General features: G+C 52.3%; 11 protein-coding genes across 11 annotated transcripts; 5 read left to right on the top strand and 6 right to left on the bottom strand.

Moving 5' to 3' along the window:
• Positions 1–159: 159 nt before the first annotated feature.
• Positions 160–2,135, bottom strand: AA0111_g12557 (hypothetical protein; the record flags this gene model as incomplete). Its single annotated transcript, XM_028646550.1, has 2 exons — positions 160–1,890; positions 1,953–2,135. 2 exons carry the CDS (start codon positions 2,133–2,135, stop codon positions 160–162), a joined length of 1,914 nt encoding a protein of 637 aa, XP_028499846.1.
• A 157-nt stretch (positions 2,136–2,292) lies between these two features.
• Positions 2,293–3,153, top strand: AA0111_g12556 (hypothetical protein; the record flags this gene model as incomplete). The annotated part of the gene is made up of 1 exon (XM_028646549.1): positions 2,293–3,153. The coding sequence occupies one exon, from the start codon at positions 2,293–2,295 to the stop codon at positions 3,151–3,153; it is 861 nt and encodes a 286-aa protein (XP_028499845.1).
• An 864-nt stretch (positions 3,154–4,017) lies between these two features.
• AA0111_g12555 (hypothetical protein) lies at positions 4,018–4,659 on the top strand (the record flags this gene model as incomplete). The annotated part of the gene is made up of 1 exon (XM_028646548.1): positions 4,018–4,659. One exon carries the CDS (start codon positions 4,018–4,020, stop codon positions 4,657–4,659), a length of 642 nt encoding a protein of 213 aa, XP_028499848.1.
• Positions 4,660–5,120: 461 nt separating this feature from the next.
• On the bottom strand, positions 5,121–6,026 carry AA0111_g12554 (hypothetical protein; the record flags this gene model as incomplete). Its single annotated transcript, XM_028646547.1, has 1 exon — positions 5,121–6,026. The coding sequence occupies one exon, from the start codon at positions 6,024–6,026 to the stop codon at positions 5,121–5,123; it is 906 nt and encodes a 301-aa protein (XP_028499847.1).
• A 1,550-nt stretch (positions 6,027–7,576) lies between these two features.
• On the top strand, positions 7,577–8,377 carry AA0111_g12553 (putative NADP-dependent mannitol dehydrogenase; the record flags this gene model as incomplete). Its single annotated transcript, XM_028646546.1, has 1 exon — positions 7,577–8,377. The coding sequence occupies one exon, from the start codon at positions 7,577–7,579 to the stop codon at positions 8,375–8,377; it is 801 nt and encodes a 266-aa protein (XP_028499850.1).
• Positions 8,378–8,804: 427 nt separating this feature from the next.
• Positions 8,805–10,260, top strand: AA0111_g12552 (hypothetical protein; the record flags this gene model as incomplete). The annotated part of the gene is made up of 3 exons (XM_028646545.1): positions 8,805–9,347; positions 9,402–10,112; positions 10,171–10,260. The coding sequence occupies 3 exons, from the start codon at positions 8,805–8,807 to the stop codon at positions 10,258–10,260; spliced, it is 1,344 nt and encodes a 447-aa protein (XP_028499849.1).
• Positions 10,261–10,997: 737 nt separating this feature from the next.
• Positions 10,998–12,813, top strand: AA0111_g12551 (hypothetical protein; the record flags this gene model as incomplete). The annotated part of the gene is made up of 3 exons (XM_028646544.1): positions 10,998–11,364; positions 11,440–11,720; positions 11,785–12,813. The coding sequence occupies 3 exons, from the start codon at positions 10,998–11,000 to the stop codon at positions 12,811–12,813; spliced, it is 1,677 nt and encodes a 558-aa protein (XP_028499851.1).
• A 361-nt stretch (positions 12,814–13,174) lies between these two features.
• On the bottom strand, positions 13,175–14,496 carry AA0111_g12550 (hypothetical protein; the record flags this gene model as incomplete). The annotated part of the gene is made up of 2 exons (XM_028646543.1): positions 13,175–14,358; positions 14,412–14,496. 2 exons carry the CDS (start codon positions 14,494–14,496, stop codon positions 13,175–13,177), a joined length of 1,269 nt encoding a protein of 422 aa, XP_028499844.1.
• Positions 14,497–15,628: 1,132 nt separating this feature from the next.
• On the bottom strand, positions 15,629–17,728 carry AA0111_g12549 (hypothetical protein; the record flags this gene model as incomplete). Its single annotated transcript, XM_028646541.1, has 1 exon — positions 15,629–17,728. The coding sequence occupies one exon, from the start codon at positions 17,726–17,728 to the stop codon at positions 15,629–15,631; it is 2,100 nt and encodes a 699-aa protein (XP_028499840.1).
• A 437-nt stretch (positions 17,729–18,165) lies between these two features.
• On the bottom strand, positions 18,166–18,966 carry AA0111_g12548 (hypothetical protein; the record flags this gene model as incomplete). Its single annotated transcript, XM_028646540.1, has 1 exon — positions 18,166–18,966. One exon carries the CDS (start codon positions 18,964–18,966, stop codon positions 18,166–18,168), a length of 801 nt encoding a protein of 266 aa, XP_028499841.1.
• A 601-nt stretch (positions 18,967–19,567) lies between these two features.
• Positions 19,568–21,106, bottom strand: AA0111_g12547 (Histone acetyltransferase type B subunit 2; the record flags this gene model as incomplete). Its single annotated transcript, XM_028646539.1, has 3 exons — positions 19,568–19,742; positions 19,791–20,898; positions 21,088–21,106. The coding sequence occupies 3 exons, from the start codon at positions 21,104–21,106 to the stop codon at positions 19,568–19,570; spliced, it is 1,302 nt and encodes a 433-aa protein (XP_028499854.1).
• Positions 21,107–21,162: the final 56 nt, after the last annotated feature.

Raw genomic sequence — 21,162 nt, 5'->3', positions numbered from 1 at the left:
AGCCGCCAATAGCCCAACTATCAAGTCCTCTATAAAACTATACATGCTTCCGCAACATGATCGCCATCATGAACTAGGTATCCTACAGGTTTCCACACATCAAGACACACTCCACCAGATATGCATGCACACAATGGCCATAGGCCTCTCCAACTAATTTTAGTATCGCCCGCCACGCCCTGTTCCCCTCCAACCGCCTCTGTTGCCGCCACGCTGTCCCCCGCCATAACCACGTCCCCCTTGGTAGCCACCTCGGTTCTGACCATACTGACCATTGTTGCCGTACTGGTTGCCGCCTTGGTTGCCGCCTTGGTTGCCGTATTGATTACCACCCTGATTGCCGTACTGGCCTCCATGTGGGTTGCTTTGTTGTGGACCGTGGGGCGGCATATTCATGTTTGGGGGAAGAGGATGAGGCCATCCGCCGTTGAAATTGGGAGGCGGAGGGGGAGGTACCCATCCGCCGTTGAAGTTGGGGGGCGGGGGAGGAGGAACGAAGCCTCCAGGTCCCTGGAATTGCGGCGGGGGAGGCGGTGGGACATCGAACGGGGGCATATGCTGCGGCGGAAACGGCGGCGCGTTGAAAGGCGCTTGCGGAGGCTGAGAATATGGTTGACCGTAGTTCTGGGGCGGCATGGGCGGAACATGGTGCTGATGATTACCCGGACTGCCCTGGCTATTCCTGTTCGGACCATTCCACTGCGATGCAGGTTGAGACCCATCTTTGTCGTATGCCCTTGAATGCCGTCCTGACTCAACGAGTCCTCTCTGCTCAAGCTCTCGACGCGTGGGCTTGGAGGATGGCGAAGGCGAGACCCTGCGGCGCCCTTGATTTTCTTCGCGAAATCTTCGACGTGGAGGCGAGCGATCATCGTCGTACGACCCAGAGGAACGACGAGAGTAACTACGACTTCTACTACGATTGTATCCCATTCGCTCCCGCCTGTAATCCGAGTCTGACGAAGAAGTAGTAGGCCTACTATGTCGGTCATCACGACGCGCCACGGACGTGACTGGCGGGTCGTCCATGTCCTCCATACGCTCAGCATCTTCTCGCGCAATTTTGATGTTTTCCGGAACGCCGAACTTCTGCATATCTTGACAGAACTTCGGCGACCAACCGTATCCGTTTGCCACTGTCACTGTCTCGCCAGTCTCCTTGTTCTGCTTCACCAACTGACCCATGGGGTCCAACGACAGTTTGTACTTGGTCGTCTCGCTCGTCGGATTATCGCCCGTTGGCAGGTACTTGAGATCGATCTTTTCAAAGAAGTTGTCGAGCAGGTTGCGAACGTGAGGGCTGACAGGCTTCTTGTCTAGCCTCTGGACCTGGATTTTGGAGGGGTTGATTGGGCGTTTCGGGTACTTGATCATCTGCTCGAGCATGTATGATGCGGGGAGATCGTGCCATGGGGCATATCGGTCGCCGTGGAACTCTGGCAGGAGGTAATTGCGCTTGCGGACAGGCATGCCACCTTGAGCAATGAGCAAGGCTTCATCTGCCTTTTCCCGGCAGGTTTTGAGGCTCTCTGTACTGAGGAGCCTATTGACAGTCCAGTAGTTGATAATGGCTCTAAGTTTCAACTCTAGCTGTGATGCCCTCTCAGTGATACATACGGCTCCTTGTTCGATCAAATCAACAACAAAGCTTTCACATTCGTCGCTGAAGATACCCTGCTTTATCGTGTGGCGACGATGGAACTTGTCAGTATGCAGGACATCGTTGACAATCAGCAACAAATCCATCCGATTGCGGGCTGCTTTCTTTGCCGGTCCTGGAGCACTCTGGTCTACAACAATGGACTTGGAGACAGCGATGAGATAGTCACCGAGGATGGCGATCCGAGCCTTGGAGGGAGCTACGTGCTTCACGATCCACTCTGTGCATTTCTACGAACGGCAAATTAGTCTGCTCCCAGGGACATGCGATCAATGGCTTTATAGTTAGATACCTGGATGTTCACACGCGTGTTCTGCTTAAGAACAGCATCTATGTTGCTGAAGAGCTGCGAGCTAACTTCGACTGGAATGGGAAGACGATCTTCGGTATCTGTCTTTTTCATTGCTTGCTTGAATTTGATCTGTGCGATTGTTAACACACTTGTCGCGCGCTTGACATCGTCATTGGGCGCCATTTTTTGCGACGTGCGGTTGCGACAAAGAGGTTCGTGGTGGGGAAGGAGGTTTGACGCGAGCGTCGCAAGGTGTTGATGTTTTCGAGCGCCAATGACGCTAAGCTAGCGCGTCTTCCGCTTAGTTCCACCCCGCCATTCGGCCAAGGGAAGAACAACCATGTCCGCAAACGATGCCATCCAAGATGAAGTCACCTCACTCAACGCTATCTTTGACGAAGGAACCCTATCGGCCCTAGATGAAGACGCAAGATTATATAGTCTGCGGCTACCTTCGCTGCCATCGATAACACTCCGCATAGAATTTCCTGCAGACTATCCGGACACACCACCATCAGTGCTAGGCACACAGAGCGTGGGCCAGGATGTACCCAAGGGCATGGGTAGCCGTGCTGTCGATGTTGTAAGAGAAGTTCTGGCAAAAGTCTACCAACCGGGCGAAGCATGTATTTACGACCTACTCGAAGAAGCAAGAGAAGCCTTGGAGCAAGCGGAACAACAAGGGGATATCCAACTACACGATCAGCATGAGGACCATCACGTCGAAGACGAGGATGTTTCCCACACCATACCTGATCCAACCGTCGATTTAGGACCGGAACCACCATGGATCGTAGCACCTGCACTTACCGAGAAGAAATCAGTCTTCTTAGCCCGCGTAGCACCGGTATCATCGCCTGCTCAAGCCAGACAGTATGTTGCGCATCTCCTAGCGACAGACAAAAAGGCTGCTCGCGCGACTCATAACATGACTGCCTGGCGGATCAAAGGTCCCAACGATACAAGCTATCAAGACTGCGACGACGATGGCGAGACTGCCGCCGGATCTCGCATGTTGCACCTGATGCAACTAATGGACGTTTGGAACGTTATGGTTGTTGTCACAAGATGGTATGGTGGCATACTTTTAGGTCCCGACCGCTTTCGCATTATCAACACCGCGGCAAGAGAGGCCTTGGTGCTCGGCGGCTTTACGAAGGAGGGTAAAGAGGGTGACACAAAGAAGAAAGGGAAGAAATAAAAGAGACATAATGCATACCCATTGTGAGACTTCTATGTTATTTCCGGAGCTCCGCATACTGTTCACCTCTACGTTCCCGATGTGATGACATGCCGAACCTATGGCAGATAGTCCTTAGTAACATTCACTTAGTCCTGAAGACTTATGGACGTGGACAGTTCACAATGACTGTAACAGCATGGCCACAGCCAAAGTTCCATCCCAATCTACATCAGTCTTACCTTCCAGGTACTCTTTCACGCAAGCGTCCATGCTCATATAAATTACGTCCTTTTGCACTTCTCATTCGTGGTCGCGACTGAAACACGGTCTCAACTACAGATCGTCGAACAAACAACGATTTTACTCTTCAGGTTCATACAGACTGCAGAAAACGTTCAAATGTTCGATCATTCACGTATCAAAACAGGCTCTCGTGGCCACACTTCTCCTAGATCCTGTGGACGTGGACATCATCTTGGTGGTAGCTACACCGCCCACCGAGCCTCTCGAGGCAGCAGCCCTCAAGCTAGACACCCCCATAATCATCGAAATTACCCATTCAGAAATGCTGCTGTTACTCCTCGGTCTACCCTCAACGTTTCCCGCTATGACGACGATTTCCCTATCCCAGACTACGGCAATCACATACGTAACTCTATGCACGCACTTGAGGAAGCAATGTCGAACCTTGACTGCAGACTTGGCGGCGTGCGACAGAGTCACGAAAGCCATAGGAGCATTTCTTCCGGTTCACGATTTCCCTTCAATCAGGGTGGGCAAAACCATATCCCTGATATCAGCGGACTCCACATCAGCGAATTAGAGGACGCCTTCAGCCACCCCATCTTTTCTAGACATCGTTCCGCTACTCGTCCTGAGTTCATGCTACACAGTTTCGAACCAGCCCATCATTCGTCGAGGAGCGGCATCCCCTCCCAACGCCACATCGAGCACATACCGCAACAAGGCTTTCAGGCAGGTGACTATCTCCCTTTCGATCATCTTCCAACTGAGCCAGAGGAAGATATTTACGACCTAGGATCTGTACTGTATAGCTACTTCCCTGAGGAGTTCGATCCCAACCCCGTAGCAGAAGACAGGGTGCCCACAGAGAGGAGCGAACGACGTATCAACCACTTCATCGCACAGCACACCGAACCCCTCACTACCGCCAATACAACCAGCACGACAAACACAGACTGTCCCATCTGTATGGAGGACGCTACCGCTCACGACTGCGTCAAGATCAAGGGAATTGTAGGCTGTGAACACATGATCGGCCAAAATTGTCTCAAGGAGTTTCTAAGTCGACAGTGGAATAGGGATAAGACATGTCCTCTCTGTCGAGCTGTTTGGCTTAGAAATGGCGTATGGGAAGATGTAGCGGCGCAGTCGGATGGACCAACTGGTCGCCAAGTTGCTTCTTTTGGTCATGGTAGTCGTAATCGTCGGGAACGCGGCATGGATCGCGTGAGAGGGTTATTGCATAGTGCGCGCGATCAGCAGCGGAGGCGCAACAACTGAGTCGTGCTGAGTCAGAGATAGACTAAAGAAAAAGAGAAGCAAGCTGACAAGTTTGGTAGTGTGCTTTGTGACAGTTGTATAGGCATTGACAGAACGCCTTTGCACTACGTCTTCCTTTGCTGATTCAGATGGAAATGTAAGCTCATCATATAGTCACTAAATAGCTCCTGCCGTTTCAAAATGACATTGATACTACGTTTCATCGGAAAAACGCTTGTAGTTTTTGAGCCTCGTTGAGGTGACATGAGAGTTACAGATGAGATGAGGACAAAGGAGGAAAGTAAATGTATAACTATGTAAGGAAAAGAGTAGAGAGATGCCAGGCCGTAAGAATCATACACGTATGCCCAAAACGCTCAAGATTAGTCTATCATACGTATCCATGACTGAAATCGATGCTTCGAAACATGTCGACCGTTATTCGTAACTTGGAACATATAACCGTCAGAGAGGATGCGATACTAAGAGCGGAGCATGGTAGGATGAGGAGAAGGCGAGCGTCCTCGCAGCATCGGCGTACTAGGCTTAAGCATTGGGCTCGCTGTAGCGCTCAACGCATCGAGACTGAGCTTGCTGATGGCGTCGAGATTGCCCTGAACGTCGTCCTCTGTGAGATCGAGCATCAAACGGAGTTCGTTCGCCTTCAGCTGCTCGCCCAGCCCCACCATCAGCTGTTCGTTGTCCTGAGAGCCCGGTACGTCATAGTAGTACCACCTGTATCCAATGTCTTCCAGCCTGTGTGGCTCCACGGGCGTTGTGATCCTTGCTGCAACGTGTCGCACATCCATGCCAAACACACCTGATATAGATGGCTCGGTGCCGATGTCACCCAAACTGCCTTCGGACCTGCCACGTAAGGACCCAGGAACTTTGGCGTCCCTTTCGATGGGCGTTTCATTGATACGGTTCGAGGCACCTGCGTCACGCAGTTTGGCACGCTTGAAGGTTGCGTTCTTGAGCTCGGTCAGGCCAAGGACGATGTAGAGGGGCTTGCCCGCCCTGATCTGCTCGGCCATCCAGATGCGTGCTTCGGGGTCGCTGCACACAGCTTGGAAGGCCCTTGACGATGACTGCGTGGTCCGCTGTATCATCTGCTCGGCCTTGACAGTAAGCAGATTAGGCTGTCTGTATATCTTTCCCAGATCGAACCTCGCACCATAGTTGGTTGTGAATCGGCCTTCGGCATCGACCGAGTAGAGATCTTTGTAACGGAGCTGGATATGGAAGTCATTCAGATCGTCCACCTCTGCATGTGCCTTATCGGGGTAGAATGATTCGCGTTCTGGGTGTAGTGGCTCTGTGACCAGTTGGCCAACGACAAGGGAGTCTGCGGGGAGAGGCTTCGGGAGGAGCGCGTTCTGTACCATCGTTGCGGGCCTACGGGTCTCTAACGGGTATGTGGTGAGAAATTTCTGGGAAGATTTGGAGAGAGTTTACGTGTTAGCTATCGGTCAGGGGCAGATGAAGCAGAAGCAAAAGTATGGTGTAGAGCTCCATTGCGCTGCGAATCAGAGGGCTGCATCAGACCCGGTGGCAGGTGCTTGGCTAATCTGGCTAGTAGGTTCTACACGCATTCACGTTCGCAGCTGCGACATTGATATTGGATCACATACTGCGCGCCGAGCCAGATACGACAATGTAGATATCTATTGAGATGAAATGAAAGATTTTGGCCGATGGTTAGTGTCACGTGCCGACGCGGTATCGGAGAAACTAAATCCCTACTGCCCATGTCCGGGACCGATGGGAGAATGACAGATTAGATCAGCTCACGGCGGATACCGGCAACGTCATATGTATTGTCAATAAAGCCCCATTGTATCTCCGTGGATAGATCACCGATGGCTCAGAGGCAGCTTCCACCCGCGTGGAGTTTTTCATGGATGCGCGGTTTTCCTTCGGCTTTGCCGCATCACACGCGCTCTAGCCCGGCTATTCCAAGGTTTGCTCGACAGATCGGATCCGCTTGAGACGTTTCGATATGCGCAGAGATTCTCGGAGCTGCTACCATGTTCGCCTGCAGCTACTGTACATGCAGGGTCTGTCAGAGACTTCAATCATGATCGAATACACAGCTGATTCATTCACTCTGATCGGGATTGAAGACCAAGGCAAGAAAGAGCTGAGTAACGATTACTGTTCCCTCAGCCGGGTTGGCAGTACGTCTCGACTAACTAAGCCTGGTCCGATTGTACGCGCATCGGCTTTCGACATGGCACAAGAGGCGGGGCTAGCAGCGTGGCAGCTTCAGACTGCATGAACAGCCTAGATACGAGGGTTGTCACGGCCAAATATCTTTGTCAAAGCCGTAACCGCTGACAACGCATGTCGTGTATCAATCGTGGGGTTCCACTTTGAAAACGTGCGACAGCTCGAGCACACTCAACCAGACCCGCGATGGCAGTGCGCGTAAGGCGATTATGTCGTGTGATTGAAAGACAGGTACTGAGTCGACGGGAACGATAATAACGCGTGGGAAGAAAAAGCAAAGTGATGCGATGCGATGCGTTCACGCGCCGGAGCATTCGAAAAGATGGCCCAAGCTCCCGTAAGGCGAGCTAACAGAGGGGCAGGAACGTCACAGCAACCCACCTCAACCCCCGTCTGTCGCTAGGATCTCAGTGGAATGGTAGAGCCAGACTGTCCACCTTCTAACCCCATTGGCGAATCAAACTCAGAGACATGACGTCCGATGGCTCCTAGAACGAGCCACACGTCACTGTCGACCCAGCGCCCCTCACTAACCACTAATGCGTGAAGTTGTCCATCAAGTCTTTTCAGCTGCCAAAGAGTACTTGAACCCCTCCGTGCCCCTCCAGATCAGCTTTCATCTTCATATCACATCACACTTCAACTCAATTCCCATTTTATATACCCCAAACTTCTTTACTCTTCATAAACCCACATAATCGCCACAATGCCCATCACCGTTCCCCAAGCTACCGAGCTCAAGGACCTCTTCAGCCTTAAGGGCAAGGTCGTCATCGTCACCGGTGCCTCCGGCCCCACCGGTATTGGCACAGAGGCTGCCCGAGGATGCGCTGAGTACGGTGCCGACCTCGCCATCACCTACAACTCTCGCGCCGAGGGTGCCGAGAAGAACGCAAAGGAGATGAGCGAGAAGTACGGCGTCAAGGTCAAGGCCTACAAGTGCCAGGTCAACGAGTACGCTCAGTGCGAGAAGCTCGTCCAGGACGTCATCAAGGACTTCGGCAAGGTCGATGTCTTCATCGCCAACGCCGGAAAGACTGCCGACAACGGTATCCTCGACGCTACCGTTGAGCAGTGGAACGAGGTCATCCAGACCGACTTGACCGGTACCTTCAACTGCGCCCGTGCCGTCGGTCTCCACTTCCGCGAGCGCAAGACTGGCTCTCTCGTCATCACCTCCTCCATGTCCGGCCACATTGCCAACTTCCCCCAGGAGCAGGCCTCCTACAACGTTGCTAAGGCTGGCTGCATTCACCTGGCCAAGTCGCTCGCCAACGAGTGGAGGGACTTTGCCCGTGTCAACTCCATCTCCCCTGGATACATTGACACTGGTCTCTCCGACTTCGTTCCCCAGGACATCCAGAAGCTGTGGCACTCCATGATCCCCATGGGCCGTGACGCCAAGGCTACTGAGCTCAAGGGTGCCTACGTCTACTTCGCATCGGATGCCTCATCCTACTGCACTGGTTCCGATCTCCTCATCGACGGTGGTTACTGCGTCAGGTAAACGTGTCATTCCGGAAGGAAGATACGAGTGGAGGAATATAATAATGGACGACGTCTTGCCGGAAGTCTTGTGTCCATGTAAATAGCATCGAGACATCAATAAAGCTTCGCAGGTTTCACATCACAATTGATCCATCCTTTCCTATCGTGACGTTATCTCACTTCTTTTCACTCACAATCCCTAGGGTGCGTTGAACATAAAATCTTTGTACACTTGCACGGTATGTTCTCTTCATCTAAGTAATGGTAGGGCTAACGCCCCAGGGGTGCGCGAATCAGCAACGCACCCCCGCATTTTAGCACGCGAGTCAACATGATCACCATCGTTCAGCCGCGGCATCTCGACTCCTCCGCAGTAGGATCCAGCGGTCTTTACATAGACTCCTCGTTCCTGCGAACATGTCACGCAACAACACGAAACGAGTGCGATGGCGAATCCCAAGCCCCAAACCACGACACCTCTTCCCTCCGTGATGCAACCTCAAAAGAAAGAGGCCTTCGGCAACTTGGCACCATGGAGCGAACCTTCATGGTACTCCTCCCTTGCGTCTCCCTACTACAATGATTCGCACAAAAAACTCCGCAATGTGTGCCGCGCATACATCGATACGAACATAAAGCCATATATGTTGGAATGGGAAGAGGCCGGCGAAGCGCCCGCGCAAGAACGATTAAAATGGGTGCAGACTGGCTTCGCCTTTGCTGATGTGCCGGAGCCATATCGTCCACGCAATGTACCGGGGCCAGCGGGTATACCGGTTGGCGATTTGGACTTGTTCCACTTGATGATTATGACGGATGAGAATAGTAGGATAGAGGGGGGCGTGGGCATCGCGTTGGGAGGTGGAAGTGTGATTGGTGTTCCACCGATTGTGCATCATGGAACCGAGGAGCAGAAGAAGAAGTGGTTGCCGGGATTATTTACTTGGGAAACAAGTTTCTGCCTGGGCATCACTGAGCCAGGTGGTGGGGTATGTGTGCTTCTCCTGGGAACTAAAGAGAAGAATGCTAACATCACTGTGGAGTCCGACGTCGCGAACCTCCAAACCACCGCAACGAAGACCGAAGACGGACAGTTCTACATTGTGAACGGATACAAGAAATGGATCACTGGTATGCCATGGGCCACACATATGACAACCGCCGTTCGTACTGGTGGACCAGGCGCCAGTGGCATCTCCGTACTAGTCATTCCCACCAACTCACCCGGTCTTACGCACCGTCGCATACCCAACTCCGGTCAGAAAGGCGGAGGCGCAAGCTTCGTAGAAATGGACGACATCCGCGTTCCCGTCAGTAATCTTGTCGGTAAAGAGAACGAGGGTTTTCGCATTGTCATGACAAACTTCAATAAGGAACGCTTCATCATGAGCATAGGATGCAACAGGAAAGCGCGGACCTGTCTGAGCGAGTCATTCCACTACGCACACAAGCGACACACTTTTGGCAAGCCCCTCATCTCCAACCAGATCATCGCGCACAAATTAGCTACAATCGGTCGATATGTAGAGAGTCACTGGGCATGGCTAGAGCAACTCGCTTACCACATCCAACAATCGCCTCTCGGCTGGCAAGATCCCGAGATCGCGGGCCAAATCGCCTTGAGCAAGGTACATGGTGGTCGCATACTTGAGATGGCGAATCGAGAGGCTCAGCAGATATTTGGTGGCGCTGGATATCAGAAAGGTGGGCCTGGTGCTATTGTTGAACAAATCAGTCGCGATTTGAGGATGATGGTATGCTTGATTCTTCGGAATACTAATATGCCAAGGACACTATGCTAATATGTCACAGGTTGTTGGTGGTGGAAGTGAGGAGATCATTGCGGATTTGGCGGTCAGGCAGGAGACGGCGCTTGCGAAGAAACGTGGATGGAAGTTGTGATGATATATCTGTAGTTTGAAAGTATATAGACATGTTCGTTTGGGAAAATGGAGTGAAACGATGCTATATCTGGTCTCTGGAATTCTGATAAGCTTGTTGATATCGTCATGTGCATTTGACTCATGCCGCGGTAGGGGTCGGTACGGCGGGCGGATCATACGCGACATGTTGTTACGCGAAACGCTAACTGAGTTCTGTATCGTCTCCCTGCGCAACCCAGAATCTCGTTTTGTACACTACATCTTTCATGTCTGTCAGCAACCTAAACTCAGTTGGATATACGTATATCTGAAATATACTGTCTGTGTTTACGTACGGCACGCTGGCTACGTGTGCGATTATAATCCCCCCTGATCCGCAACATCTAGATACCCGCAGAACATACCCAATCTATCACTACACTCACTTTGGGGGGGCGCGTATGAATCTCTCGTTTTGAGTTACTTTGCGCATCGCATATTCCTCTCAATAGTACGATTCCCAAGAGCACTACCGAACGACCGGCATGCACGGTTCGTTGGTCAAGCAACCTAAATTCAACCCTTCACTCACTATTCATTGAAGCCTTTAGCGAGAAAAGCTCCATTTCTGGTCTCAGTGACGGAAGGAAGCGAGGGAGAGAAGGACACGGGTCAGACGCAACAGGATCAGAATCCTCTCATAACCCTCAAAAACAACGCACCATCGGGCCAAATCCTGTGGATGATCCTGCAGCACCAAACATGAGATCAGCAACCATGTCTTTCGAGTCCAAGATTGCTCTCGCCTTGGGAGGATCGAGCTGGCAGCAGCTTCAGGACGACAGCAACACAGAACCCGTCATCGCAACCGAAGAGGACGAGGATTCCGATTTGGATGATGAAGACGAAGCCGATATCAAGCCTACAGAGGAGGTTGTGGTCGATCCAGTCAAAGCTAAGAAACAACAGAAGAAAAAAGAGCGCTTCGACCAAAGTATTGCAAGAGATGCGGGTGAGATCCTAGAGACCATCGACAAGGATGAACTCATACCGGTAGCGGAACAGGTAGTATGGGACCGAGATCCGGAACTATTGTGCTGCTACAACTGGCAAGCTTCCGACGATGGCACGAATACTATCTTTGGTAAGTAGGTTTCGACCTGTCATCAGGCAAATATCCTTCGAGACCTTGAGTGCGTAGAAACTCACGCATATCTAGTGCCGGGTGAGCCAGCAAAATGGCAACAACCACCCCTACCACACACGCTCAAACCAGATAGTGGCTTCACATATAGTGACTACAACTACGCTCGTCAGCCGAGGAATCCATACTTGCCAATGTTCCATGCGCTGAACCTCATGGCGCCAAACACCAATTTCCATGATGTCGATGTCCTCGCAGACCGAAACAATCTCCGTATCTTACTAGAATTCGCCCAAGGCAAATCAAACGGGCCTTTCCGGCTCAATATCTACCTTGTCTTCAACACGCTCGTCATCGTAAGGAATTCATTGTACCAACTGGATATGAGACATAGACTAACTTCGTCCGCGCACCTTCCAGGTACGCCGAGAATCACGATGGTGGAAACATGCAGATGGCAAGAGCTACGGCTTCAACTTCGAAAAGGATTTTACTCGGACAACCGAAGGTATGGAAGATGCAACAAGTCACTACCGTGCGATACGCTACACAATGGGTCCCCTCAACGTCGTCTGTCGCTTCGAAGCAGATGCCTACGACGATGGCATCATCCCGGACGATCTTACTCAAACCGAAGCCGCAGCTGTACGTGGAGCAAACGAAGGAGGCCTTGCTGAACGCGGAAAATTCACATACAATGCCCCAATCCGCGTCCTGCAAAAAGGCCACATCATTCCCACCTCCCAGATGCTAGAGCTCAAGACGCAAGCGTATAACCCAGAAGGAGCGGGTCTGGTCCAATGTCAAGACCAGCTTTGGTTCGGCCGCACAAGTTTACTCTTCACTGGACCCTATGATAAAGGGCTTGGAACAGTGAATCGAGTTAAGAAAGAAGACGCGACAGATAGAGTGAAGATATGGGAATCGAAACAACAGGAGTCGTTGAGAAAACTCGTCGCTCTGCTTGTTCGCTTCAGGGATGTGTTGAAGCGGGAGCGGAGACCGAATCGCGCTCTGGTGCTTGTGAGAGAGGGAAAGAGCGGGCCGATTGTACTGCGTGCGATGGAGGAGAGAAGTGCGGGTGTGGATAGAGAAATGCGGGAGAAGTTCTGGCCGCTGCCCACGCATGGAAATCGTGGAAGAGGTGGGGGTAGGGGTGCGTTCAACGGAGGTCATCGTGGTCGTGGTGGGCAATTCGTACCTGCTCAAGGCCGAGGTGACTTTGCGCCTTCATATGGTCGTGGCCAGTTTATGCCTGCTCATAATCAGGGTGGCTTTGTTCCTTCGCGCGGTCGCGGACAGTTCGTACCGCCAGCTCAAGGTCGAGGTGACTCTGCGCCTTCGCGTGGTCGGGGTCGCGGCCAGCACGACGCGAATGCCTCGTATGTACCACGCGGCCGAGGCGGTCGTGGAGGAAGAGGTACTTCAGACGCGCACTCGCGGAAGTGAAACTAGGGTAATCCATAGACAAGACTACAGAGTACGACAAGTCGATACTCGGATCATAAAGAAACTCGCAGCATAGTCATCACGATCATCAGAGTCAGTGTTCACAGCAATAGAATATCTGTTGAAAATACATTCTGGTATTATTCAGGCATAACAAGTGAGCAGCTATGTGCTCGCAGTAAAGGTATCACAAGGATAGACAAGAAACCTAAAACGCCTGATCCCATCGTATACACGTAACCAAGCGTGGACATGATCGTGATAAGCTAATAGAAACGCCTTGAGGTAATCCAAACGCCAATTGGGTAGTCCAAAGTAGACAGAAAGAGAAGAAGAATAAAGCAGAAACAAGGAACATGGCTCATGACGCTGCAACAGGTACCTCACATGGCTGTGCTGTGGTCTCCATAGCGGCTTCGACAGCAGGTACGTCAACAGCAGCAGGCGCAGCAACGATGTCCTCAGATACTGATGGTGTTGCTGTCTCTTCCTCAACTGCAGCGGGTACCTCCTCAACAACGACATGCTTCTTCTTCTTCTCTGGTGTCACACTGCTAGCATCAAACTCCTTGGACAATCCTGACGGCTTCTCAATTCCCGCGTCAACGGTAACGTAACTTGTGGCGTCACAGCCCTCAGCGTAGAACTCGCTCGGCGCAAGATCACCCAGCGGCTTCCTGTCCTCATCCATAGCATCCTGAACAACCTTGCGCGTGCGACGAGGATGTTTAGCAGGTGCTTGGACCAGGATATCAGTCTCATAGCCGTCGTCCAAGGAAGAAGCATGGTTGCGCTTGCGGGTGTTTGCAGCAGCGAGGAAGTCTGGAGGCGGGACGTTCTCCTTGCCGCGGTCCTCATTGCGGAACTTGGTTGCTGCGTCGTCGTCGGATGAGATGTCTAGCACGGATGCCGAATGTTCCATGAGGTTTGCGGCTTCTTGCTCGGGCGTGTCCTCGTGGATGTCGAAGAACCAGCTCTTGGGCATGTTGTCATCGAGGACAGGGACTGACTGGGCGGCTGGTGCTGAGGCGGGAGTGGCGGCTACAGTGGGGGCCTTGGGTGTGTAGGTGGAGATTGAGCCGCTAAGGGCTGCGTCGATGGAGAAGGGTAGGCTGGGGCTGCTCAGGTTGAAGGAGGGTGGGTCGACGCGTCGGAAGGGCGAGCTGGATGCGCGACGCTTGGAAATGGCATGGAGACGCTTGTTCTTGGGTGAGCCCCGGCTGTTGGTGATGGGCGTTGACTTGGCGGTGCTGGGTGAAGAGAGAGCTTTGCGCACAGACGGAACGGAAGGCGTGGCATTGAGGCTGGCACTGCTGCTGGGCTTGATGGGCGAAGTGAAGATGGAGAAGCTGGCGGGCTTGATGTATCCCGCGTCGATGCTGTTGTTGGCCGTCCTCGACTTCTTGGTCGGGCTGCTGAAGACGGAAGGGTCCACGTTCTCGGAGTCGGCATCTTCGTAGATCTCGGGTGCGCGTTGGCGCTTACCCGTCGACGGCGTGGGGATTGACTTCAGACCCTGCGGCGAGGTGAAATTTGGCGAGATGGCTGTCGCATACGCGTTTAGTGAATGCAGTGGCACGTGAATTGGAACGCCTTACCATTTTGCCTGTTCTTCGCGCTCTGGAGTACCTGGAGCCGTGACGAGCCGATCTCGCCAAAGGGCTGGCGCGTAGAGGTGGCCATGGTAAAGACTGTCGAAAATGTCGCGATAGCGATTGATATGATGTACAAATAGATATATCGGCCCGAAAGCGCAATTGAGGCGACTGAGGACTCGCGGTAGTGGTGTTGAAGGTGATTGTCGTTGGGACGGAAGGTGCGAAAGGTGGGGTGGTTTGGTTATCGTATCTCTTTCGCGACTAGGTCGGTTCAAGGCGGCCAGACCAAAACAAGAAGAACAACAACGATGAACTCTTCGTCTCTTGCAATGATTAGAGAATGTCTGGGTCAACGACAGAGAACCTGAACACACAGAGTCAAGCCTGGAGAAGAAGAGTAAGAGAGATGGATGTGCAGCTGGGTCACGAAGCTATTAGACCAGCACTCAAACGCGTCCCCAGTCTCCCTCGTACTTTAGCGTGTCCATCACGCACTTAGGGGCCGCCTCCCACAATCGCGTCCGTCTTCTCCACTCAGGCCAGGATCATGTCCCGAAACTATGACGGAAAACTGGTTTTAACCCTCCTAGCCACTTTATGCAATACCCTCCATTGGCTACCACGCTCCGGATCCACCTGCAGTGTCACTTGCGCCACCAAAACGCGACTCGGCGCGCTCGCGATATAGACGTGAACGACGTGAACGGTGCTTCGTTCTTTGCGCGTACACCCTAGGCCTTGCAGCTTACAGTGTGCTGAGGCAGTAGTACGTGCAGTAGAGGCGCCTGTCCGAGGCTTCTCGTATGTTGCTCTGAGGCTGCCAATTGTCACAGGTATGTCATAGACTTATAGGTGGTTGGCGACCTTGTCAAGTTTGGACCATCTGCTGGTCCTTCGAGTATCGCGCTGCTTGCCGTTGGTGTTTCGACGCGCATATATGTACGCGGGCTCCCATTGCAGAACGCGATGAGGCGGGATGCACGCGAGTTTGCTGCATCACGCTCGCAGGGCTGAGTTTCGTTGGTTCGCCATGCTGACTGCTGATGTGCATGTTAATTGTTGTACAGCCCTGCCTTGGTAGACACCGTTATCTTGAGCTGAACATTTTGTAAGATTTAGTAATTTTATGCGTTCTACGAACTGACTCGACATGTCAATTGGTCTTCCTATTGCCCCACTTGCTTTTTTTCCTTCGCGATTGCCCTGTCGCGCCATCCTTACACCCAGCCCGTCGCGGCACTACTCTGCCTCGGGCTCTTGCTCCCCGCGCGACTCCCAACCCTCACCGGAACACCATTCCAATTATCGTTTAGATATGTCGCGTTGTCCTCATCATATCCATTCGCGTATTTCCCCACATCTTGATCGGCACCACCCCATTGGCCTCCGCTGTCGTCATCAACACGAGCCTTCTGACTACTCCAGCTCTGTTCGCTAATGGCACGGCTACCAGGCCAAATGGGTGCATCGTCAGGTTGTTGGGAGTGTCGGCTCAGATGGCTAGTCTGACTTCCGCCCGCCCAACCTGCTTGACCGTCTTCCCAGCCTGTAGTATGTACGTGCTTGCTGCTTCTATGACTTCTACGGGTATCATGGCTACCGTGACTTCGACGAGCAGACTGTAGACTTGATACTCGGCTTTGGCGACCCAGAGACGCATGCTCACTTCCTGTGTCTACGACACCGACCTCACTGGTTGATTTGTTTCTCTCAAGACCATCCCATGTAGTATCGCCCGAGGGAAGTGTCGGACTGCCAAAATGTACAGACGTAGGACTGTTAGCGATTCGCTGAAAAGTAGGAGACTCGACACCGGTCCAACTAGCATTGTCAGTGGCTTTGGGTCTCTTGCTCCAGCTTCGCTCGCTTGAAGACTTGCTGCCCACACCTGCCCAGGTATGTGGGTGAGGCGTGTTTGCAGACGACGTCCACGCAGATTCTCTGTCTTCTTTCTTACTACTAGAACTCCTCTCATTGTTATTTTGGTCACGACCCCAACCTTGAGTTCCAGTGCTCTTCACACTACCGCCCCATCCAGTCGCAATATAGTCCTCCTCTCCTGACGCATCTTCAACTGTAGACGCTTTGTACGTTGTATGACTCTTCCCTGAAGCACTGTCCGAGTCGTTCTTGGATTTTGGCGACTTGTTGCTAGTATGGGTCGATCTGTGGCTCTTGCATGAGTGACTTGGACTGGCGACTTTCCATGCACTTTCAAACTGCCCACCATCCCAAGATGCCTCTGACAATACCTTCGTATCTCCTTTGACTGACAATATGTCAGGAGACACTTTCTTCTCAATCCAGGAGTTCGACGCCGGAACGATGTCTTTGTAATCTTGTGAGCGTGGTCTGACATATCTGAATCCCTTACTGATGGCCTTGACTGGAGATCCTGGCACAATGTATTCGTACGCGTCGCTCACGGATACGGCTGTAGGAGCTACAGATGTAGCTCTGCTAGAGGGCCAACCGCTCGCTCCACCCGTCATCATAAAACCCGTCGGCGAACCCATGTCTTCGCCATCAGAGTGCAGGTAGCCTTCTTCGTATTCTGATTCGGAGATGGGTGTAAGTGTCTTGGATGATGAGAGATGCGAGCGACGAGACTTATTGTTTCTCATACTCTTCTCAGTGCCACTCTTTTGTTTCTGCTTCTGTTTCGAACGTTCTTTTGTCTGACGGGAAGACATGCGATGCATCGGTGTAGAATGTGGAACCAGACCTTTGGCCAGAGAGGCCGACTCGACGGTAGATGCTGCTTTGACCCAATGTTTTGGTTGCTCACTGAGAGCCTTCTGTGGTCCGGAGTCAAACTCACCATCTTTGTCTACAACGATAATGCGACCATCATCTGCTTTGATGACGAAGGTTCCCCATTGAGGTGGCATAGGGACAGTCACAGTATCTTTCTTCGCCTTCTCTTGATCCCTAGGTTTCTTGTCCTGATAGCCATCACGATCCGTCCGCTTAACTTCCAGTCCACCCAATCCCCTTATCTTCTCCAAGTTCCGTTGTATATCTCCGCTGATCGCCTTTTGCACGTCATCATTCCACACTGTCTCCACGCCATCTCTGGATTCCTTTCGTTTCTTCTGCTTGTAAAATCGTGTGTCGATTGGACCAAAGCCTGGTGCTACTCCAGGAGGGAGTTGCATGTCCGCGCCGTCATCGATAAAACTGCCCGTGTAGGCTGAGGTCTCTGATTTGCTTCTAGCGATCCAACGCGCAACGTAGCGCTGATCGAGACCGCGAGGTATGCGCTTGGTGAAGGATCCGCCATCGTCGACAAAGGATTGGGGCGTTATGGAACTCATGCTCGCACTACGGTCATTTAATTGCAGTTCGCCAGAACGACGTTTAAGAGGCCCGTGGAAATATGTTTTACAGAGAGAAGGTCGGTTCCAGCCTGCTGATTTGCAAGCGGCGGGGCGGATGAAGAAACGTCGGTGTGGTGTGGTGGATTTTGAACGCATTGCAGCGACAGTGGAGCAGAAGTGAAGGTAGACAACTTTTCGACTGCCTAGCAGAACGACGAGAGCAAAACAATATGCAAACCGGCGAGACATGATTAAAAGACATGAAATAAACACACAAACTGAGGAATTTGAAAGCATTTACCGTGACACAGCACCTGTGCCGCCAATTGCTAAGATATTTATGCGCACATCCAACAAACACCAACACACATTAGCACCGACACTCCTTCTGTCTTCAGCGCACAGCCAACAGAATCAACAAATCAAATCAAGTCCTACAGTTTCGCCTTCTCCCGCTTCTTCTGTTCTTCCCATTGTAATTGCACGTTCCGCATCTTGTACCAGCTCAACAGACCAGCCAGCGCACCAAACAACGGGTTCACCCAAAGCAGGAAACTCCACCACCGCGGACTATTGCTTCTAACATCCTGCATGACTCTCTGTATCTCTTTCTCCAGATAGCTCCTGTCGTGATCATTCCAGACCACGACGCCGTTACCCGGGCCTCTCCGCAAACAGCGCTCCGCTTTCTCGCGCACGTCGCCTTGACTCATAACGCGGTTCCGCGCATCTTCTTCGGTAAGATGCGAATCACGATCGCGTAGGCGTTGTATCTGAATTGCGGGATCCGACACGCCAACAACGAGGATAGTGCCACAGTAGCGTTCCCAGCCGCTCTCAAAAAGGAGAGGGACGTCTAGCACGACCGCCCAGTTGCCGCGCAGGTATGCCCATACCATCTGTCTATACATCTCCTTTCGTACTGCAGGATGTACGATGCTATTCAGCTTCTTTCGGTCGCGCTCCTTCTCTTCTCCACTGCCGAAGACTCTCCGTCCTAGTGCTGGTCGGTTCAGCGGGCGTCCTTTGGGCGTCGCATCGGGAAGAAGCAGATCTGGTGTGGTAGGTAGGAAGTGCTCGACGATGGCGTTGTAGCCTGCAGTGCCGGGTTCAACGACTTGCCGCGCGATGAGGTCGGCGTCTACGATTGGGAGAGAATAGGGCGGCTTGGAGAGGATGGATGAGACGGTCGACTTGCCCGTCGCGATGGAGCCTGTGAGGCCGAGGAGGAGCATGGCAGATTGCTTCGACTGAAGCTGGCGTGTCAATATAGAGGGTCAGATGTTGATCGATGCAAGCCCAGATTCTGCGTCTGAGCTGGTGATGTTGATTTCACATGGCGGGTGCATGAGAGATGGGATGACGATTGCGGGGAGCTGGGAGCTCGTACCTCGGAGGTGAGCATGGGCCCCTTGTCCCTCGCCCGCTCAACAGCACTACGAAGCCTCCATCTTCACTAATATCAGCGATGGTGGATTGAGGTAGATGAGTTTTGATTCATGTGTTTACGCGACTAGAATCGCAAGAAACCGACAAAGGATATCACCAAGCCATTGCGCCCAACACCATTCTTATTTTCTTCCTTACTATGGAGAAGAAGGCGGAGTAGCGGGCAAATACAAAGTCCTCTCACTCTCATCAGAATTAGCAGCGATCTCTTGCTCTGGCTTTGCTTTCTCCTCTTCGGGTATAGAACTTTCAGGTATAGAACTCAGAGGCGACGAAGATGGCTCCCAAGCATCGAAAACCGGTACAATCGGTACGGGAACCGCTACCTTACCCTACAAGTGCCCTCATGTTAGCCATCTCAAAAGGAAGACACACGATGGAGGGAGCTCAGTCTGAGACATCTCCGTGGTTTACAGTCTTCTTGATTGGCTCAACGAGTTTGCGCGCGGGACGGAAGATTTGCAGCTGGTTGTCCTCTGCAGCGCCCATCATGAGCCATGGATCGTTCTTGTTCCAGTCAAAGTCGCAGATTCGGTTCGTGAAGCCACCGTGCATGAACAGTCTGTTGCATGTTAGTACGTGAGCTGACAATAGGTTCGCGATGACTTACAGTTCAGGGGGGCCATCTTCTGCTTCCTCAGCCGTCTGTTCAGAACCGATCTTGCTGAGATCCCACAGGCAAATACGGCGATCGTAACTGGAACTGGCAAGAATGGCAGCATCTTGCGGGTGCCATTGCAGACCAATGACATCTGAGGCGTGATTTTGGAGGCTGTGAAGCTTCTTGTCGAAATTCCTCATATCCCAGATTCCGACTGATTTGTCTGCCGAGCCTGTCGCGAAAGTCCCCTCAAACTCGGGATGGAACGAGATGCAGTTGACTGCGTCGTCGTGGGCCTCCTTCCTGTACAGTGCCTTCTTGTGTGTTTCCATACGAGTATCGATGATTTGCCAAGTAAGATCGTCGGACGCGGTACCAATGAGGAAGTTGTGGATCGGGTGGTATTGAACATCGTTGACGGTTGCACTGTGAACGTTGTATGTGGCCGTTGGACTGATGGTCTTGTTGCTCTTGGAGAAGCCACTCTTGATGTCCCAAGTCTTCACTGTGGTATCCTCGTTACCCGTCACCAAGTGTCCCTCTTTCAGAGGACTCCAGCTCAAGCCAAATCCCTCCTTGCTATGGCCTACAAGCTCGGCCTCGAACTTGATCGAATCGTCCTTTGGTTGCAGCGGGTGCTTGGTCCGGTCGAAGATGAGCACCTTGCCGTCTACACACAGCGATGCTATGATGTCGGGGTTCTGAGGCTGGTAGCGCGCCTTGTTGACCTCGCCAGGGTGGTTGATCTTCTGCACAATCTTGAAGTCAAAGGGTCGCTTCGCATTGCCGTGGCCGCCGATTTCTCCGCGCTCTTCGTTAAGCTCTGACAAGTCTGGAACCCGGAATTCGGGTATCTCGCAGTGGGCGATTTGTAGGTAGTTTTGGGCTTGGTTCGACGTGTGGGTTCCAAGAATGACGCGGTGCTGGCTCATGTTGGTGCCTTCTACAGGCTTCTTGTCGGGAAGCCATTGTGTAGTGAGCGTAGGCCACTCGAGCGCGCGGCCGTACAGCATATCGTATAAAAAGACGCTGTTCTTCTTCCATATCTTGTACTCTTCGTTGATGAGCTTCTGCTCCACCTGCTCTTGGTCGTCCATCTCGTGGGAATCGTGAGCGTCTGTCGCGATAGTGTTAGAACCAAGTCTCTGAGGGGTTCAAAAGTGTCGGGGCTTGAGCGACTGTGCATGTATGGTAGTGAGCTGGTACGCCATGTGCCAACTGTGTCGGTGTGGTATACGAAGTTCGCTCGCCTTCAGTCTACATGGCAATGTCGCAAAACAAACCCGCAACAGGTGAACAGACTTACCACTCATAGTCTCGTCCATGGTGAGGGTGAATGTATGCTAATAGTCAAGGGCGTGGTGGGATATATGCGATCTTG

This window comes from Alternaria arborescens (genome assembly GCF_004154835.1).
Source record: "Alternaria arborescens strain FERA 675 chromosome Unknown contig_86, whole genome shotgun sequence".
NCBI lineage: Eukaryota > Fungi > Ascomycota > Dothideomycetes > Pleosporales > Pleosporaceae > Alternaria > Alternaria arborescens.
Note: the sequence above shows the minus strand (reverse complement) of the source record. Positions and strands in the feature narration are given on the sequence as shown.